General features: G+C 43.0%; 1 protein-coding gene across 1 annotated transcript in view; it reads right to left on the reverse strand.

Moving 5' to 3' along the window:
- Window positions 1–22,516, reverse strand: part of LOC113015028 (neural cell adhesion molecule 2-like) — a 339,210-nt gene that overhangs the window by 95,406 nt on the left and 221,288 nt on the right. Inside the window, exon 9 of the mRNA XM_026156929.1 lies at window positions 16,716–17,036. Coding sequence (XP_026012714.1) covers window positions 16,716–17,036 — 321 coding nt within the window. The remainder of the gene's footprint in view (window positions 1–16,715; window positions 17,037–22,516) is intronic.

A 22,516-nucleotide genomic window follows, 5' to 3' on the forward strand; every position in this document is an offset into this window, starting at 1 on the left:
TGGGGGGGAACCAAGCTGCATGTCTGCATATGCTTGCTCATCCTTTCTTCCTTCATTTTCTATGGTGATGCTATCAATGTAGAAACAGTCTTGGTCCTCATCTGTGTCCATAGTTGACATTTCTATGTTCTCTCTCACAGTGTGTACTGATTTGAGGTGGGCTTTTGTCTGCGAAGGGAGTCTTGACCTGCATGCTCTTGCAAAATGGTTCATTTTCTTGCATTTTGCACATTGCTTCCCTTTTGCTGGGCAGATGTCTTTATTACTGTGTTGTCCGGCACAATAGCTGCACGTTTTTAGTGTTGCATTAGCGTGTTCTTTTGGTCTCACGCTTCTTGTTTGATATTCTTGTCTGTGCGATTTCCTGCCGATGGCGTGCACAGTTTCTTGGCCCCTGGAGTGACCCATAGTTTTTAGCTGTTGCTTTGCTAGCTCGTGTGATCGTGCTATATCTATAGCTTTCTCTAGTGTGAGCTCTGCGCCTTGGCTGAGTAGCTTTTCTCGGACGTGTGGCGAGTTAGTGGCAAATACAATGCGATCCCTGACCATTTCATCTGTATTTGGGTACCCACAGTCTTTAGCAAGTAGTTTCAGTTCCGTAATAAACTGTTCAAATGTCTCATTTTCACCCTGCATCTTTTCATGAAACTTATATCGGGCGTAGATTGGGTTAGCTTTCGGTATGATGTAATCAGTGTACTTATCGTAGTACGTCTGAAGCTTTCGGGAGTCGTCTGCGGTGAGCGTCCACGTGTTGTAGATGTCCCGTCCTTTCTCACCGACCCATAGAAGAAGGTAGCTGCATTTGTCTGCCTCCTCCTTCCCCCGAAGAGGACCAGCGAACATTAGCTCGGCGTGCTGCTTGAAACGCCGCCATGCCTCGGGCAGGTTGCTGGAGTCCCAATCCATACGCGGTGTGGGAACGCCGTAAGCCTCCATGTCTGTGCTGTCCGACGGCGAGGGATTGCGTAGAATCCGCTACTCTGACACCATGTGTTGTTTTTGTATGTATACCGAGCTTCTTATTAACTGCACGCACACACTGATCTCTGCTCCGCTTCCACTTTATTTCTCATTCTTTTTTCCTTTCCCTGAAGCTTCTTGCTCGCCAGTGAATTACACACATTGCAGCGACACAGTGCCATCTAGTGGCTGATACAAACATAGGTCAACATGCTACACATACAGCTTTGTTTGAGAGAAATGAAGGAGAACATATTTTGTTCATTTGTTCGTTTGTTTCTACACGAGCTTTGTGTGATTTAATAAGTATCTGAGGCTGAGACCACATGACTGTAAAACATGATTGTTGGGCTTCATTTCTGTACTGAACAGTCATTTTAAGATTAGCTAGTAAATAAAAATTATGTTGTTCATGAGACTAAAGTCAGTGTAAATATAATATTGCCAATATTATAGTTATTATATTAATCATTATTAGTTATTACAGCAGTGAACTTGAACAATTCACGTGAACAATTCACTTTTATTGTCATATCACATGTGCAGGTACACTGGGCAACAGCACCGCCTACAACTGCAAAGCTCTCCAGCGAGTAGTGCGGTGCTCTGAACGGATAATTGGAGGTGAGCTTCCCTCCCTCCAAGACATCTACAGGAAGCGGTGCCTGAGGAAAGCGGGGAGGATCATCAAGGATTCCAGTCAACCCAGCCATAAACTGTTCAGACTACTTCCATCAGGAAGGAGGTTCTGCAGCATCCGGTCCCGTACCAGCAGACTGAGAGACAGCTTCTTCCATCAGGCCATCAGACTGCTGAACACGTCATAGACACCTCACCTTCACTACTGGAACTTCAACATTATGCACTACATACCGTACAGTAATGCCACTGTTTTGCACATGTCTCAACTCTGTATATTTTATATATATTTATTATTGTTTACTCTATTTAATTTGTAAAATATGTGTACACACACACACACACACACACACACACACACACACACACACACACACACACACACACACACAGGAAAATATTTAGTATACACATCCAGAAATGCATATACTATTATATATTGTACATATATTTATTAGTTTCAGATGTAGCCATTCTTGTATTTTGCTGTTTACATTATTGTATTTTGCACACCTCTGTTGCTTGTGAAGCTCGCACACAAGAATTTCACTCACATGTGCTGTACCAATGTACCTGCACATGTGATGTGACTATATAAGTGATTTGATTTGATTTGATTTGGTAAATGGCCTGCATTTGTATAGCGCTTTTCTAGTCCATAGGACCCCAAAGCGCTTTACACTACATTCAGTCATTCACCCATTCACACACACATTCACACACTGGCGATAGCAAGCTACATTGTAGCCACAGCTGCCCTGGGGCGCACTGACAGAGGCGAGGCTGCCGGACACAGGCGCCACCGGGCCCTCTGACCACCACCAGTAGGTAAACATGGGGTTAGTATCTTGCCCAAGGATATTTGGCATGCAGCCTGGGATCGAACCACCGACTGATTAGTGGCTGACCTGCTCTGCCACTTGAGCTACAGCCACCCTGGTACAGCCAGTGTTGGGTAAGTTACTTTAAAATAGTAACTTAGTTACATTACTAGTTACTTCTCTCAAAAGTAACTCAGTTACTTCAAGTTACTCGTTACTTTCAAAGTAACTAGCTACTAGGGAAAGTAACTTTGGTTTTACTCAGAATTCTCTTGTTAATGTGTTTCTTCCATAACTTTGCCAGTCTTCTAGCTTGCTTACTTGCCACAAGTGCACTGTGCCACCCACCAATAGACAGGAAAAGATAATGTGCATATTTCCACGAGAGAAATCCCACGCCTGGACCGTCATTGACTGCTGCCATGATTCTAGCCTACGTCACAGCGTCATGTGCGCCTTTTACATCCAACACAAAAACTGACGTCGTGGTGCTTTGATTGTACTCAGAACTCGGAAATTCTGCCTTCTGAATAGGAAGATGTAGGCAACACCAGACTGCAGATGCAGGAAAAGGTGTTTTGTTTCCTTTGCAGAAGATCTCGGTGACCACAGGGGGTGAGGATCCTGGAGGCCCGAGACAAGAGAGGGACCGAGAAAACCTAAGCTTACACATGGAGTGTTCTCGAATGGGAGCTGGTGTTTATTACTGGACCAATTAGATGACATGAGGTTGTCTGATTTGCTGAGCCAGCACACAATGTATTGCGACCTCTGGTGTTCCAGAGGTCGAGAGAGGGAGTGTGGAGCAGGGAAATTATTTTACTGCTATTGTTAAATAATCATCATCATTACTATTGCATTAATAATAGAATCTGCAGCATTGATATTGTATTCAGAGGTTTAAACAGTGTGTGTCTTTTAGAAAGACTAAGTGCAGCAGGCTGACAGGAAGTTGCAGAGAGTTTGCAGAAGAGAAAGCAGAAGTGAAAGCAGAGTCTAAGTATTCTGAGAACCAGGTTAGACGAGGCTATTTGAATTACTAGGTTATTCAAATTGTCTGTTATACTTTTATATTCTTTTATTAAGCTCTTAGTAGAGGTTCTTGATTAAAACATTTATTTAGTAGATGACATATACATAGTCTCAGTTAGGTTGTTACACATAAGGATGAGCCTCTGTTCTGGTGAAAGGTCAGAAGTGCAACAGGTGAATTGAGAAAGAGCATTTAAGGACAAGACAGTAAGTGAGAGGTGACATAGAGGCTGAGTGAGGTCGTGACATACACCCACACACACACATGAGTTAGATTTATTTATAGGAAAGAGGTTAGTCATGTCTGGTTGTAACTGCGAAAGTGTCTCTGTAAACGAGGAACCGTTCCTTGTTGTCTCGGCAAGAAAGAGGAACAATTCACTTCAAGACAAGAACTGAAAGGTAGTCAGGAAGTACCGGCCATGAAAATAGAAGACGATGTTCTTTCGAACTGTGTTAAAAGTCATTGTGGTTTTGATTTGACGTATGTATATATCCTGTCTGGGACGTATGAAGGGGCGTCGTTAAATCAAACCCTGATGCTATAAAAATCTGTGTATGCTTTGATTAAGTCGAAGATCGATTGCTGTCTGCGTACAGAGTTGTTCTTCCCACACGTGTGTATTCATTAAAATCATTGTTTGACCAAGATCTTCTGGACCATGGTTGTTTGTACTCTCCTTCCTCAATATCTGAACCTTAACAGTTGCTAACTCCGGGTCCGATAACAGGCACCACACCCACAGTAGATGTGCTCGGTGTGAGGTCTCGCAGCAAGCTATCAAATGCCGGATGGGCTACTCGCCCTTCTTTTTCTCTCTCTCTCGCTCGCTCTACCACCCTCGCTCTCTTTCCGCTGCACTCGCTCCATGTATCATGTGATTGGGTTAATTAGGAACCCACCTGCATATTGATTACAGGGTGGTGTTTACCTGTATAAAGGGAAGCCGGTTTTTTGTTGGATCATTCCTCCCGAGCTTCTGGTGCGATACAGCAGTAAATGCTGGCCTATTGGTTAATTTACCGATACAATCGGATTATGTGACTGCTACAGGTAGGCCTCCTTTCGACCTCTTTCTCTCAAAAGTCAGTAACTGGTAGTCATAATTCTGCGGCCCGCTATAGCGCGGCTGTTTCTCTTTCGTTACTCCAGCTGTGGTGGAGAGACGCGTGAGTTGCGTGAGTTGCGTGAGTTGCGTTCACCGTACAGTATAGCGCCTCCAGTCTTGGGGTAAGCCCGCTTATATTATAGCTGCTAGTATTTCTAAATTAGAGACGATTAAGGTTATCTTTGCCTTTTTTGTTTGTAGGGTTTGATTGCTGCTGCACCTTCTCAGGAACCAACTGCCTGATTTTTAAGCAAAGAGTCGAGACGCCTGCCTAGCTGCTGTCTTGTCTTATCTTGTTTTTATTAAGTAGGCTTACCCTTTTTTTTGGTTCACCTGGTGTTCTTCTATTTTATTTTGGACTGTTGCTCGTACCCATGCTTCTGTGATCGGGCTGAAGTGACTCTCTGCCCGAGTGTCGTGCTGGGACTCTAAATCACCTGGGTTGCCGGTCTCAGCCGGTGGGGAGCCAGACCGGCCTATGCCTGAGAATAATTATTACCAGCACGAGTGGTAGTTTGACCCGTGGGGTATAAGCCTTTCCTGTGTGTGCGTGTGTGTGTGATTTCTTTTATTAAAGTTATTAAAGTGTGTTTTAGTTTTTTTATGATCTGTAGCAAGCCTGACGCTCAGTGTCCTTTTGTTCTTTTAACATATTTTTCTGTGTTTTATTTCAGTGAACGGAGGACGAGCCAGTGGCCCTGGGACCTCAGGTGGTGGGTCGTTTTCACACTTTCTTTTGTACAGCACTGGGTGGGCTGCAGTGATTCTTTTTGTGTGATTTTCTTTTGGTTCCACGGCTGCTGGTAAGTCCAAGTTCCACGATTGTTTTATTTTTACTGTAGGACACTGTCAACAATCACGCTACATCTTGATTTTTAATATTTTATTTCATTTTTCTATAAATAAAACTGTTTTAATATCGGAAGCCAACCTGCCTCAGTGTGCATCCTTGAATCTGTGCGGACTCCTTTTATTCCTTTTATCTATTTTTCTTAAATATATTTCCTGGGGTGCAATTCCCCTAGGTGGCGTTGTCAAGTTTATTATTTTGTTCATAACCCCGCCGACCACTTGGTCACATACTTGGCGTTGTCGACAGAGTGCACATTTGAGGTAGATGTTTGGTCTTGTAAATTGTTTTATTTTTTTTTTTGCAAAGATCCTAGTTCACCTGTTTGAAGGCTCTATTTGTTTTAGAGTGTGATTATAGACAAGACAGCAGTATCCAGGTGGAAGGAAGAGTAGTAGGATTTTAGCACCTTGCTGATTTAATTTTCTCTTTTTTTTGGGTCAAAATTTATTATGGAGGAAGAATTGCAGCAACTTAGAGACTTGGTAGCGCAGTTAAGGGCAGATAATGAGCAATTGCGCCGGGATGGGGGCGCTGTGCTCGAGTCTGGTGGTAGGGCCGCGTCGTCCTCTTTCGTACCAGCTGGTTGCATACCAAATGTTGGTAGCCAGCCCGCCGTTACAGAGCGTGTGGTGGTGGTGCTTAGGGACCGTAAATGTCCCATGTTCAATGGTAGAACGGGCATCAATATAGCTGAATGGGTCGAAGAGGTTCAAGCATGCATGCGTGCCCGGCACCTGTCTGTTGCTGATCAAGCTTTCTTTAGTTTTGACCATTTAGAGGGAGAAGCAAGGGAGGAGATCAAATTTCGCCCTAATTTAGAGCGAGGGGATCCTGCTCGGGTGTTGACCATTTTAAAGGAACTGTATGGCAATGCACAGTCCTATGTCACTCTGCAGCAGGCTTTCTTTTCGAGGAGACAGCGGGAGGGAGAGACTTTGCAGGAGTTTTCCTTAGCGCTAATGGCTCTGATGGAGCAAGTAAAGCAAAGTGCACCTGATGGTATGCGTAACGCAGAGGTGTTGCTCCGAGACCAATTTGTAGAATATGTTGTTGATAGTGCTCTCTGCAGAGAGCTTAAACAATACGTTCGCCGTGTGCCTACTGCCACCTTCGCGGGGAAGCAATTAGATGGGAAAGAGAAAGATTTTCAGGCGTTGTTCGCGACCGTGGCTATTCTCAACCATCGGCATATGGTTTCCAGTGTGGAGTGCACACTAGCCCTAGGTTCGCTCCTGTTGGTACACCCGAGTCCGAGTGCTGTGAGCTAAAGGAACTCCTAAAGCGCCAACAAGAGCAGTTAAATCAGCTCACTGAGACAGTGGTTTCTTTACAGAACCCCCGAAGAAGTGTTCGGCCTTCACGGGCTGGCTCGGTGATTTGATGCCGGTGTCAGCAGCCAGGACACTTTGCTAGGGAGTGCACTGGGGAGCGGGCTTCACGCCGCCCTAGAGCAGGTTCTGATTCAGGCCCTCCTTATGCCGCAGTTGGCAATCATCTTCCCGCTACCCAGTCGGAAAACTAGCGTCCTCTGAGCTCCAGAGTCACAGTTCAGGTGGGGAGTTCACTGGCTCACAGAAAGATAGGATTGGCAGGCTAATTTAATTGTGTCCAAAGATGGATGTGCTGATTAGTGGGGTAATCAGTGGGGTAATTGTTTGGTGGATACTGGGTCCATGGTTTCCACCATCACAGAAAGTTTCTTTTTGGCACATTTTGCCCCTTGGGGACAAGAACGCCTTCAGTCATGCCATTGGCTACAGCTTCGGGCTGCCAATGGGCTTGCCATCCCTTACATTGGCTATTTGGAGCTCAGTGTACTCCTGTGTGGCAAGGAAATGCCCTTTTGTGGAATCCTTATAGTGAAGGACCCTCCTGGGGCTACGCCCTCTGTCCCTGGCATCTTAGGAATGAACGTAATCCGCCGCTGTTATCAAGAACTGTTTGGGGATTTCGGTGGCTCCTTGTTTAATTCTCCTTCCGTGTCACAGGCACCGAGACCAGTTTTGGAGGCCTTACATCAGTGTCACCAGTCTGCAGCCCAAGCCCCAGAGGACCCTGTCGGTACCGTTAAGGTACAGGGCCCGCGGGCCGCGCGGATACCTGGTGGTGTCATGCAGCTGGTGGCCACTGCCTGTTTTCAGCAGTTGTCAGGTCAGGCTGTGCTTTTTGAGCCTTCTGAGTCCGGGTTGCCAGTTGGGTTGCTGGCCTCTCCATGTTTGGTCCAGGTGGATAAGGGCGTTGCCTACATCCCAGTCACCAATGTGGGGACAGCAGAAGCTGTTCTCCACCCGTGGACCCGTTTGGGAGTGATAAGCAAAGCTACTGTTGTTAGCCTCCCTGCCGGTGTTAGCGAGGAACACTCTTTTCCCGTTACCGTTTCCTCCCATACAACCAGCAGTCCTGCTCAAGAGATGGTGGATACGATTGACCTGTCTGCTCTCGCTGAGTCAGAGCAACATGAGGTACGGTTACTTTTGCAGAAGTACCACTCTGTTTTCTCCACTTATGAGGGAGACTTGGACTGCACAAACCTCATTTCGCACGACATACCGCTGCTCGATGACGCACCTGTTCGGCAGAGGTACAGGCGAATTCCTCCTTCTGATTATGAGGCTGTCAGGGCCCATATCAACCAGCTACTGGAGGCCCAGGTAATTAGGGAAAGTAGCAGTCCTTATGTCAGTGCGCCCCAGGGTGGCTGTGGCTACAATGTAGCTTGCCATCACCAGTGTGTGAATGTGTGTGTGAATGGGTGGATGACTGGATATGTAAAGCGCTTTGGGGTCCTTAGGGACTAGTAAAGCGCTATATAAATACAGGCCATTTACCATTTACCATCTTATGGCTCTCCCATCGTGTTGGTCCACAAGAAGGATGGAAGCCTCCGTCTGTGCGTTGACTATCGTTTGCTGAATAGCAAAACGAGGAAGGACGCCTTCCCCTTACCTCGCATCGAGGAAAGTCTGGATGCCCTAGGTGGCGCACGCTGGTTTTCTACCATCAACCTGGCCAGCGGGTACAACCAGGTGCCAGTTTCTGAGTAGGATAAGCCCAAGACTGCTTTTTGCACGCCGTTTGGCCTGTTCGAGTGGAATCGTATGCCATTTGGGCTGTGCAATGCTCCTGGTACCTTCCAGCGCCCAATGCAGAGGATGTTCGGGGATCAGCAGTGCCAGTCATTACTGCTGTACCTAGACAACATCATTGTGTTCTCCTCGTCTGTCTCTCAGCACCTGCAACGGCTAGAGATGGTGATGGCAAGGCTGCAGCAACAGGGGCTCAAGGCTAAGTTGGAAAAGTGTGCCTTTTTCCAGCAGAAGGTTAACTACTTGGGCCATATAATCTCCTGTGAGGGTGTCTCTACTGATCCAGCCAAGGTTGACTCAGTAGCCAAATGGCAGTGTACTCGTTCCGTGTCAGAGTTGCAAGCTTTTTGGGTTTCGCCAGCTATTACCGGCGCTTTGTGGACGGGTTTGCTGCGTTGGCGGCTCCCCTGCATCAAGTGGTGGCTAAATCGGCTGGCACAAATACAAAGAAGGGCTCGGGACAGAGTTTGAGTGCTATTTGGACCCCTCGGTGTGAGGAGAGCTTTGAGGCCCTGAAAGCAAAGCTTGTATCTGCACCTGTGCTAGCATATGCTGACTTTACGCGCCCATTTATCTTGGAGATTGACGCCAGCCACAGTGGTTTGGGTGCAGTTCTCTCCCAAGATGTAGAAGGTGTTGTTAGGCCAGTGGCTTATGCTAGTCGAGGTCTTCGGCCACATGAGCGCAATATGGGCAATTACAGCTCCATGAAGCTGAAGTTTCTTGCGCTCAAGTGGGCCATGGCCAAGAAGTTCCGGGAGTACCTGCTGGGGCAGAAGTGTGTGGTTTACACCGATAACAATCCACTTAGTTACCTCTCTTCAGCTAAGCTGGGTGCCACTGAGCAGAGGTGGGCCTCCCAGCTGGCGGCATTCAATTTTGAGATCAAGTATCGCTCAGGCCGCAGTAATAGGAATGCTGATGCTCTCTCTCGACAGTATGAGATGAGCTCCAGCTTGGCAGAGGTTGTGTTGCCTGGGACTTGTGTCCCAACTTCACTTCAGCAGGCTCAGTGTCCAGCCGTTTTGCCCTCCGTTACTCAGTTGGAGATTGGCAATGCAAAGGACAGTAAAAACCATGTGGACTGTATCAGTTTCTGTAGTGACCTCATCCAATTTGCCCAACAACTACACTAAAGGGGAGGTTGGAATTTTACATTTCAGACACTTTGATAAGTCTTCACATATCCCGCTCCAAAACTTCTGCACTGGTGGACAGAACCAAAGAGCGTGGATGTAATTGTCTGGTGTATTGTCTTGACAGTGTGAGCAGTTGTTGGAAGATGTAAAGCCCATCTTGAACATCCGATGACCTGTATAGTGCACTCTATGCAGTATTTTGTATTGTATTAATTGCAGACTGGGATTTCATCAATTTAAATCTTTAAATCAATTTAAAAACCCTAACCCTTTCTGCTGAAGTTGCCTAAGAGAACTTATATCATAAACCATCAAAGGAAAAATTCGATACATTCCTTGATATTTGGAAATACGTGAAATCTAAACTAAATAGACTGTAAATTGATATGTTTACTGTAAAGTAACATAAACAAACTGAAGATGTGAACATACACACGGGTTCAATTGTTGTTGTTCAATTACAGTCCATCTGTCCGCCGATGTCGAGCAGTCAGTATAGAGCGTCCCCGCCTAAAGCTCGGATTCCTTTACTTATATAGTTTTAAAAAAAGTCTTATTGGCATCAAAACTGCATTTTTAAAGAGTGATCTGCCCAATGGCATAGAAATGACATAAATGTAAAGACATAAAGACATTTTTAAGTGGCCAAAAAGGACTGAGTTAATGCAGGTACAACCAAAGTCATAAATATACTTAGAACACTGGTAATATTTGTCTTTTATAAAAATATTAGTTCTACAGTACTATACTACAGTCTATAAGTACTTATACCACATAGGTAAACACATTACACATAAAAAAATATGTGGAAACATTGTTTTGGTGGAGGATGAGTTAACTTCTCTGCTGCCACCTGTTGGATCTTTACTCACACTGCCTCTCATACAGGTAACATTCTTAAATACGTACACATTTTTTATAATAGAGAAGAAGAAAATGAAATTAGATCTGTTAAAACTTTTTAAATGTTAAATTGTGATGAATAATGAGAAAAGAAAACATAACTGAAGGTCTAAGTACACTGTAGAGAAGTAATCTATAGAATTTACCCAATAAATCTGAGGTAACAATTCACATTGACTTTTTTGGGATAGATTTAATTCAATATATTGAATGAAAGCAAACGGAACACGTCTGCTTAGTGTTCCCTCGTCTCAGGTTTCCAGTCCTGTGCAGCTTCCTTGACTGACACTCTGTATACAGGTAACGGGGAGGATATAATATGTTGTTTGGTATATGTTTTGTAATGGCTCTGGTGAGGCCACAACTTGAAACAATTCTATCAGTTTATTTCTGATCCAGAATCTTACACAATGACTGTGATTCATGACATAAATACTTCAGGCAGACCATGGTACATCAAGTATATACATGTGTAGATAAAGACAAAATGCTCTGTTGATCTTTTAGACACAGTTGATGCAACTCTTATCTGATCTAAGATCATTACACAAACAATCTGATTTAACACAAACACTGATTTAACCTCTTTATGGTTGTCCATCCATCCATTCGCTTCCGCTTATCCTTTTCTGGGTCGCGGGGGGCGCTGGAGCCTATCCCAGCTGTCATAGGGCGAGAGGCAGGGTACACCCTGGACAGTTTGCCAGTCTGTCGCAGGGCTAACACACAAGGACAGACAACCATTCACACTCACATTCACACCTAGTGGCAATTTGGATTATCCAATTAACCTATCCCCTCAAGCTGCATGTCTTTGGACGGTGGGAGGAAGCCGGAGTACCCGGAGGGAACCCACGCAAACACGGGGAGAACATGCAAACTCCACACAGAAAGACCCCGGCCTGATGGTGGAATTGAACTCAGGACCTTCTTGCTGTGCAGCAACAGTGCTAACCACCGTGCCACCGTGCTGCCCTTTATGGTTGTCGTTTTTACAAAAAGAAAAAAGAAATGAAATCAAAATTTTCCACTGACACCACTTTCAATTAATTCAATTTCACCCTCAATTCACATGTAAATCCTACAATATAAAATACGTGAATACAATGTTCTGTCAAGAATACGTTATTGGCTCGATCATGGAAACATTCTTATGGTAAATGTCACACTTAGGATTTCCAAGGAAGTCTCTGGCTTATGTAGAAATCTCAAGTCAGGATCTGAAATGTAATTATATGTAATTATATATAAGGCTATCTGTGGGTATGTCTGTATTGTATTCGAACAGCCCGGAGCACATTACACCCACTCAAGACGGCTGTGACATTTCGACTGGATGTGCAACAGCGTGAGTCAGGAATGCTTTAAAGAGTCCTGTCAGATCAAATCAAATCCACAGTAAAAAAAGAAATTCAATCCCAGTGAAGCTGAATTACAAACACCACCAATTTTTTAACCCCAAACCCCCCAATTATTGTCTAAAATATACAGAACACTCTCTAAAATAGATGAATCAATATCACTTCCTATTGCAAAATGGGAAGCGGATTTATCGATCAGCTTAGACCAAAACTTCTGGTCTCAGATTTGCTTAAAAACCTTTCATCTAATCAGAAATCCCAGTCTTCAATTAATTCAATATAAAATATTACATAGCGTGCATGATACTGGTCATAGGATCTATAAAATGGGCTATACGTCTTCCAACAACTGCTCACACTGTCAAGCAAATACACCGGACAATTATATCCACGCTCTTTGGTTCTGTCCACCAAATCAGAAGTTTTGGCGCGAGATATGTAAAGAATTATCAAAGTGCCTGAAATGTAACATTTAATCCCTTTTAGTATGCTTGCTGGGCAACTTGGATGAGGTCACTACAGAAATAAACACAGCCCACATTGTTTTTACGACCGTATGCATTGCCAAGAAAACGGTCCTCATTAACTGGAAAAATAAAAATAATCTTAATTCTAACCAATATAAAAGTCCATTTAAAAACCATCTAATAGATCTCATTAGTCTTGATACAGCCTCTTCCATCACATTTGATCAATCCCTCTGGGCTCCTTTGAGGGGGGGATGATTCAGTCTTACCTGGCACTACATCAAACTGGTTATATTTTAGTGATTTCTTTAATCTACACTTCTGAGTGAAACTGAAACAATTTCCAAAAATGTGTTTAACGGTGGAAGACTCATGATTTAACAACAGGGGCAATATTTTTTTTTACAGACAGCCACATAGTTGACAGTAATCACATTAATATAATGCATTGCAGTATCAGTTACTTGGTTTTGGGGTTTCTTTCGCTCGAAAATGAGTGTAACGGTAAAGTGTAAACTGCATCCAGGGCAGAAACAGCTGGATTATGCTGCTAATGCAACTTTGGCTCTTTGCAATCACAGGCACAGACAGCTAACGCTAAGCTAGCCAAGAACCCAGAGTTATGTTAAAACTGAGCGAATGCGACCAGCAGCCAGGTCGGAAATTTAACAGCTGACTACAGCAGTGATGAGCAATCAGTTTGAAATCGCTGTGCTGGTTTTCATCTTTTCTTTGTGCCATTGGCTTTGTGTTCATACCTAAACACTAAAAGAGAGATCGTGTCTGTTGGTGTTGATTTGTTTTGGTGTATGGCGCTAGGGTTGCCAACCGTCCCTTAAAAAACGGAATCGTCCCGTATATAGAAACAAAAGTACACGTCCCGTATTGAGCTAATAAGGGACGCACTTTGTCCCGTAATACAGTGAGAATCAAAAGTAGTCTATAAATGTTTATGGAATTAACGCTTTGTTTGAAAACATAATTCCCAGCCCCTCTCCTGCTTTGTGACCAATGAGCTGACAGCACACTTATGACAATTCAAGTATGACAATTCAGATTACCGCTCATCTCATTGGTCGAGGAAAGGTCGCTTACGGAGAAAATACCGGAAGACAACAGATGACCACAACAACAAGCATGGCCAACAGGGAAACAAACGCCGACACTGCGGTGCAAGTCTCGGATGACAGTACACCTAAAGCTGGGCAGACACTGTGCGATTTTTTCAGTCACGTTATTCAGCTCCTGCTCAAACTGCACGATTGACTCGCAGGGGTTAGAAGTTGGTAGGTCACGATGCAGGGTCTCACACTATACCGCCCGATGCTCTGATGCGACCTGAGTGCTCCCACTGTGCCTCCATAAAATTAAGGTTATAACAGAAAATCTGTCGCTCGCTCTCTCTGTCTTTCACTCACACAGACACACCACCACCATCAACTTTGCTAAATTGCTAATGAAAAACATTGATCAGGCAGCTGTGATTGAGCAGCAGTGTCGATCCAACTATTTTCACGGTTGTTGTGGTCGTGATAATTTTGTGATGCCACATGGAAAAGGCTCGGATGAGCTTTCCAAAGTTCTACAAGTTGTGACTCCATCGCTTGTGTCCAGATCACACGCTGCACAGCCGTGCTGCTCCATCTTTTTCACCGACGTTTACGTGTTTGCGCGTGAGCAGTGTGAGCGGCTGTGGTGAGACCCTCACGAGCGATTGATGACCGGGAGCTGGTCGTGAGGTGTTAATCGCTTCTCGTTACCCCACGTATACTACACGATGCACGATGAAGGCCAAAATCGGGCCAATCACCAAATCGGTCGCATGACTCAAAAATCGGCTCAAAATGGGCCAAAAATTGCACAGTGTAAGCCCAGCATTAGAGCAGCAATGTTTGTTCGCTCAGAGAAAGAAAAAAAGGCTGCAAAAGTACAGGGAGGAATGGGAAAAGGGAAACACCTGGCTGGGAAAATGCACGATAACACCTATAACGCGCACTGCACTGTGTGCCGGCGCACTTTTTCCATAGGCATGCTTCTATTGGTGGGCACATGAAGAACACGAGGGGCATGAAAGCTCGGGGAACCCTTAACCAATTTTTTGTCCACCAGGCCGGCAGAAGCAGATATGGTATGTAAACACTGGTTTGTTTTTTTTAAACCCTCTGGTTAAGGTTAATATGGGCATGTGCAGTTAATATCAGCGCTATCTGGCCAGAAGTGTGATAATATAATTTATTTTGTGTAATAAACAACTGCAAGGATAGATGATTACAACAAATAGATCACTAATACATAAAAGTAATACATAGATGAATAATGATGATGAGTTATGATGTGTAATCATGGGAACAAGCGGGTTTACAAACAGGAGCAGCTGATTAGCATTAGAAAAGCTGAAATAATACCTCAACTGAAGCCAGTTGTACTAAATGCACTATATGTGCACTGTTACAAGAATATTTTTCGTTCTATTGTTTTCTATTAATTTATATAATTTTAAGTTAAGCAGGACAGAGTTCTTTTTAAAGAAAGATTTACTTATATTCTCAAAAGTTAAGCATGACAGGCTTCTGTTTAAGAAAGAGACCTGTTTTACTGTGTTAATGTTGTCATTTTGAGCTAAAAATAAATGGCTAAATGATCATTTGTTTCCCATATGGTCATATCACAAAGAATATGCATCTGCTTAAATCAAATTCAAGTCAAATGGTTAAAAAATAATTTCACACACAAAAAAAGAGCTACAAAATTCACCACACTGGGAAGGGTGAACTGGGTTGCCCGGCCCTGGCCACGAGGTGTCCCTTATTTATTTTTCAGGGAGTTGGCAACCCTATGTGACGCATTAGCCTAAAGCTTGTGTTGTTAGTAGTGTTTCAGGTTCTTTCACAGACTAATGAAAAAGTAATGTAATGTACTGTAACAAATTACTTTCGTCAGCATTTAATTAACTAAGGTACCACATCACTTGTAAGAAAAGTAACGAGTAATGTGTAACACATTGCATTTGTTGTGTAATAATGCTAGCACTGGTTATTACAGGTACAGATGCAGAAATGGTTCGATCACAGCAAGTTTGTTACAAAAAATAAATGAATAAATAAATCAAACACTCTGTACACGACAAAAACACTGAAAATGTCAAAATTCATGAATGCAAATCTTTATTAATAGAGACGATGATAAAGAACTTTACATTATTTGAATTACCTGCCAGAAACTGATAAATGAGAAACATGCTTCACGGTTCACACCAGAGAGATATCTGACATAAAGTCAAACTGTGTTACAAATAAACATGATCTTATGAGTGTGTTTTTTTTTTTTAATTTTTGAACCATACAAACGTCCTCATGTAGAGATCAGCTGTTACAGTTTAATTACAGTAATTAAAGTAAAGATTTGTGTATTGACAGACTCAGGCTCAGAGTCACTGACAGACAGCACAGACACACACTGTTGGTCTGAAGTCTAAAGATGATGATCAGCGTGTCTTTCTCCATGGTTGGCATCAACGCAGGATTATGGAGCAGCAGCAGGAGACTTGGAGTCGAGCTGTCAGGAGCTCTGAGCCATTTCAGTCTGCTGCTGGCCTGCAAGAGGTTACTCTGGATTCGGGGTTTCTTGTGTTTTATCTTTTTTGCACATCAGATAACCACAACCAGCAACCGCAACAGCAACTACCAAACCAACTACCCCGCCGATAATTTTCCCCAGTTTTCCTGCAGGAGAGAAACAGGTGTAACAGAAAAAGTTAAAAGTGGGAATAACGTGTGGCAGTTTGAATGCTGGTGAATTTTTCTGTTCTTGTTCGCTTAAAAAGCAGGAAACATGATCTGACTGGAACTGCAGAGATGTTTTATACTCATCTCTGATATTAGTGACATTTGTAATAATTAGTTTATGCTCTAACCTTACCCAAACAATGTTGCTAGGTAAGGTTAGAGCTTAGGGAGGGGCAGCTATCTGCTCCTCCCTGAGCCTGGTTCTGCCGGAGGTTTCTTCCTGTTAAAAGGGAGTTTTTCCTTCCCACTGTCGCCAAAGTGCTGCTCATAGGGAGCCATATGATTGTTGGGTTTTTCTCTGTATCTCTTATTGTACGATCTACTGTACAATATAAAGGGCCATGAGGTGACTGTTGTTGTGATTTGGTGCTATATAAAGAAAATTGAATTCAATTCAATTGAATTAAAACTCTAGACTACCAGCCACAAAGACAACAGCTGGAGAAACATCTGTCTGCCTCTGACATCCACCAGCTCATCCATACAACAAACAAACATCAACAACCAGGAAGCAGCTTCACCTCTGATCACACACACACTCAACTCAACTCACTCACCTGGAGGAACAACACCCAGTCTGATGGTTCTAATGGATTTCCATGAGTGTGTTTTTTCGATGAAGACGTGACACTCGTATTTTCCATTACAAGCATCTATCACATTCTTCAGAATCAAAGACACGTCTCCATTCTTCATCTGTATGTCCTTCAGATCCACACGGTTCTTAAAAAATGGATGCTGATTGGTGGTATCAAAACGCTCCTTGTGGTACAAAAATACATTTTTATCTCTGATGTCTTCTCTGCTCCACTTTACACCTGTAACAGGTTTGTTATCTGGAGCTTGACATGTCAGAGGGACGTCCTGTCCAGGCACAGCTAAGACAGTCTTTTGATCTGAAAGAAGCAATCATAAAGAGCAGAGAGGTTAAAGGTCAAAGTACAATTATGATCAGAATGATTGACTTTAAATATTTTTGTTTATTTCCTTTGACATTTGAGTTTTTAGTCATGTTGGATTTAATGAACCTCTGAACATCCAGCAGGTCACCAGTGACCCACTGAGAGGGAATTTTAGCCTCATGCTAAACATGAGGAGAGCTTTTATTGAGCTAAAGCACATTGAAATTTGAGATCCACTCAGTCTCAGGACAGACAGAATATACTCTGTTTGAAAATGCATGTCCAAAGGATTTTGTAACTTGCTAATACTAATATTTTAAATAAATATGTAGAAGCAGTAGCAATCTTCCATGAAATAAAAAAAAATCTATTTCTTGAAGCAGAACATTGATCCACATCTGAATAAACCTGGATCCATGTAATATTAAAGTGATGAGGCCCAGAGTGATAGAAAGAAATCCCTGACAGCACCCCTGGACACACACATACTCCTTTGTCTCTGTCACATCTGGATCACAGCCCCAGATGTTCAGTCCGCACAGACAAACTGAATCAATCTGAAGATAACTCTTATAGAAATATTATTAACATGTAAACAGGCTGATACTCTTCATTCATCTTCAGTTTCTAACAGTAAATCTCACCTGCAGAGACAAACACAAGGATGCTGAAAAACAGCAAGGTGGAGTAGAGTGATCCAGGTCCAGCAGACATGTCTGTGCTTCTGTATTAAATCAAATTGGAGCTTCAGACGAGACTATATGAGATGAGCTTTGAATTTCAGATGAAGCTGAAAGTCCCCGAATGAGAGCGCAGGTCTGTAACTCCACACTTAACAGTCAGAGAGAGAGAGACGGTTGGTGGGCTTGACCAGAGTCCTCCAATGGCTGCGAACTAATAACTCCCGAATGCTAAATTCCTTACAAGTTACCTGGAAAGTTGTCAGGTTTTCATAAGAAAGCTCATCTGGCTCAGTTCCAAGGTGGGAGAAGTCTTCACACTCAGCCTGTGAGTCTTAAGGGCTGTGCTGCTTTCACACAGAAACTGATGATATACATTTAACTGCACTTTCTGTAAGTTTGTTTTTTTATGAAGCAGAATTAACCCAATTTATATCATAAACCAGGAGCAGACATGCAATGGTTCAGAGGATGAAGAAACTCTCTGTTCTGCTGTGGAGGACATCAGCCTGAGTCCACGGCCTTCAGCTTCTGCCTGCGTGCGGGTCAGGGTGTGGATGGAGTCAAACAGACCAACTAACAATATTTTATGTCAAAAGTATAAAAAAAATGAGATCAGAGTTATTACTTCTTCAGCCTGTTTTTGTTTTTGTGCTTAAGGACATGGACGTTTTATGTTGGGAAAACTTGAACTTGAATGAATTTAGTCTGCAGTGTGCCGATCTCTCGCCCTCTGACCAATGAGTCATAGGAGCCTTGATAGTAAAAGATTAATTCAGGTGGGAATCCTCGCGGTTCACCTGCCTGCACAAGCAGCAGGTGGGCTATCTGTCGGCACTCCATGATCACGTGATCGCTGTGCTGTAAACCACACTTCACAAAACCAACAGACTGAGGCATTTAGAAGAAACTAAGAGCCAGATCAGCAGAACTACAGCACACGGAAATGTCTGCTGTAACTGTCACCCTGCTGCACTTTGATGCTTGTCTGTGTCTCTGTTTGTTTCGGCAGGTGAGGCTTAACTTGGATTTAAACAGTTTGTCTTTGTGATAAAGGCGAATAAAATTCAGCTGGTTTATATGTTTAAAGCCAAACAACTCTTTTCATATTGGTCCAGTGTGCGTGTAAAGGAGACATCAGGCTGCATGAGTCTGTGTGGATTTTAATCCAGCTGTGACAGAGACAAAGAAGTGTAATGTGTGTGTGTTAGGATTTTTTATTTTGAGTCAATACAATCGCAACGGGCATAACCGGGGGGGACGAAGCAGAAAAAGAAGAAAGAAAGAGACGTTGGGGAGAAAGTTGAAAAATGGAAGGACAGAAGAAAAGAAGGGGGGGAAAGACACAGCAGAGAAACAACAGCAACAATGGCGTTGTACTCCAAGGAGGGAGAGTCTGTGTCACGTTATGGTCATGTTCTTTCGTCATGTTTGCTGTATGCAGCTGGTAGAAAGGACCCCAAATGCAGACTCGTGGAGGCAAAAATGAACAGAAAAAACTCAGCTTTATTGCTGGTAGCTACACTCTAAAAAGTAATTCAGAGGCTTAGTAGATATCACTATAAATATAAGTTAGATAAGCATGATAAAAACTATGAATATCATTTTAGTAATTATTGAATTTGATAAGTTGAAATAAATATCTAAAATATTAACGTATGTTTTTGTGTTATATTAAGGTATTTATTTACATTTATCTCAGACAAAAAATTCAGTATGTGGTTCACAGAATACCTTCTTTAAATATACTTAATATTTTTATTTAAAATTGAATTAAAATATTTGAGAAATAGGTATCTATACTGACCAGTATCTTGTACTAAAATCATTAATTATTCAAACAATATTATTTATTGTCAGCAGCTACAACTGAAAAGTGTAAGTAAAACACGGTAACAGGCTGAGGGTCGCAGATGCCAACAGACTTAATAAACTGATCCGTAAGGCCAGCAATGTTGTGGGGATGGAGCTGGACTCCCTCAAGGTGGTGTCGGAGAGGCGGATGCTGTCCAAGATAAAGACAATGTTGGATAACACCTCCCACCCACTCCATGACATGTTGGTCAGTCACAGGAGCTCGTTCAGTGAGAGACTGAGATTACCGAAAAGCACCACTGAACGACACAGGAAATCATTCCTGCCTGTGGCCATCTCCCTGTACAACGCATCCACTTAACACACTGTTTGCTGCTACAACTACACATGTTTCTTTTCCAAATATTTATTTATAAGTGACTTATGTATGTATGTATGTATATATATGTATATATTGTACTATTCTTAGTTAGCGTATTGTCTGTCTTGTCTTAATGTTGGTTTAAAATGGAGCACTGTAACAAAAAATAATTTCCCCCAGGGATCAATAAAGTATTCTGATTCTGATTCTGATGATAACATAGAGTAATTGAGTACTGTGATGTTTGCATGCCTCAAACATCAATGATGACACCTTCCGTATTTCTCAGTTCCATTCTTTAATTCTCAGGCTTGCAGTGGCAACACAGTCTGCAGCACTAACTTGTTCATCTACCGTTTTCTGTTGTCTCCTTTTTTTATATCCTCCTTCCGCCTTACATTCGACCTTTCAAAATAAAAGTTCTGTAAACATCACAATCACCTCCTTTTTTTTTCTTTTAACAAACTTAGGTATTCAGCGAGGTGAATTATTAATCTGAACCTATGACAACGACACCTAATAAAATTACTGAACATTCTTATTACTTGAGTTTCTCCACACCTAAACATCACTTAAACAGCACTGCATTTGCACAGATCTCTGACTAAACACTATCAACATTCAACACTATAATACTGGTTACAGTGTTAGATTCAGGAACAACAAACATGTTACACGCAGCATAACCTTTAACTGGTCACTCAGATATTCAAGTCTTAGATCTGATGTAATCAGACAGATGCATAGGTACGCGTCTGTTTGATCTGACGGGGTATCTGGGCTTGTCTGTTAAGGCGGGGTCGACATGCCGTCCAGGTGGGGCAGCTTCAAGACCATGTCTGATTTTCTTGAAGAATGAGGCATTCCTGACAATCGAGTGTCCATCCCTTGTAGCTGTAATTTCAGAACCCTTAACCTTAGTCACTTTGTAGGGTTTTGCATTGTATGGTGTGGATAATTTGCATCTGCGATCACCTTCATCTTGATCTTTGCACTATCATCCCTTGCTCTCACTTCAGCATTTGAACACTTGCGTGGAGTGGTGTTAACGAAAGGGAGCTTGGTGTATAGCTGGCGTTGAAACAGTATTTCAGCTGGTGAGCTCGCTGTTGTGCTATGAGGTGTAGATCTGTACTCACGAAGAAAGATGTTTAGTTGCTGTTTCCATGGTGTGCCTTGCGTCTCGGCATCTCTCAGTGCTTTGCCTAGGGTTCTCATAAATCTCTCAGCAATGGCATTCGCCTGAGGCCAACAAGGTGTGATTTTGCGATGATGAAATCCTAGGTAGTCTGCAAACTGTGAGAAAGCCTCACTGTTAAAAGGAGGACCATTGTCAGTTTTTACTGTCCTTGGGATTCCAAACATGGAGAACACTTTGTCAATGACTGGGATAACAGAAGATGCTGATGTTGAGCGTACACTTTCAACGACTGGATAGCAAGAATACTCGTCTGTGATGACGAGCAGATATTCCCCTGTAGGGAGTGGTCCATAAAAGTCTGCACTGACACTGTGCCAGGGCGTTTCGGGTAATGGTGACATCTGCAGAGGGTCAGTGTGTGTGACAGGTGTGCTAGCTTGGCATGGCAGACAGTTTTGAACTGCAGATTCTGCTTTCTGATCGATCTCTGGAAACCATACTTTGGTACGTAGCAGCGCTTTGGTCTTGACGATACCCTGGTGCCCTTCGTGTGCCAGTTGTATTGCTCTTTCTTGTAGGACAGTTGGAATGACTATCCTCGTGCCTCTGAGGATGAAGTCAGATGAGTCGGCTATTGTTAGTTCACTTTGAACATGTTTGAATGATTTCAAAATGTCAGCATGCTGGGATTTATCTGTTAGATGCCACGTGTTGTTCCTGATGTGACCGATGACTTTCTGCAGAACCTGGTCTTTCAGAGTCTCTGTTTTTATCTCGCGAAGTGTCATGGCTTTTGGGGTGGAGTGATAAGAGAAGAAATTGACATACTCTTCTGCAACCTTACATGTACGAGCACTTTCATTCTCCTGTGTTGGCTTATGACTGGCATAGAAAAAAGTGCATGGGTGAATGAAGCAAATGATTGAGTAGTTACATGATAAATAAATGTAGTTTAGTCTCTCCTATGCGCTCTGATTGGCTGCTTTAGAAGTGAACAGCTGAACTTTGACCTTTAACCTTTCTGCTCTGTGTTGTTTCCTCTTTCAGACCAGAAAAACATCACAGCTGAGTCTGGACAGAACGTCACTCTGACATGTCGAGCTCCACAAGGCAAACCCATCAGAGCTGTGAAGTGGAGCAGAGCTGACCTGGGAGATAAATATGTGCTTTTGTACCGAGATGAGCAGTTTGATCAAACAAGCCAGCATCCATCTTTTCAGAACCGGGTGGATCTGCAGGACAGACAGATGAAGGATGGAGACGTGTCTTTGATTCTGAACAATGTGACGATTAATGATGCTGGAACATACGAGTGTGGTATCGTCCAGATAGGAACAAAGTATTTGAAGCGCATCAGCATCATCTACCTTCATGTTGTTCCTCCAGGTGAGTGAGTAGAGTTGAGTGTGTGTGTGATCAGAGGTGAAGCTGCTTCCTGGTTGTTGATGTTTTTTTCTAA

This window comes from Astatotilapia calliptera, chromosome 3 (assembly GCF_900246225.1).
Source record: "Astatotilapia calliptera chromosome 3, fAstCal1.2, whole genome shotgun sequence".
In the NCBI taxonomy this organism is placed as follows: Eukaryota; Metazoa; Chordata; class Actinopteri; order Cichliformes; family Cichlidae; genus Astatotilapia; species Astatotilapia calliptera.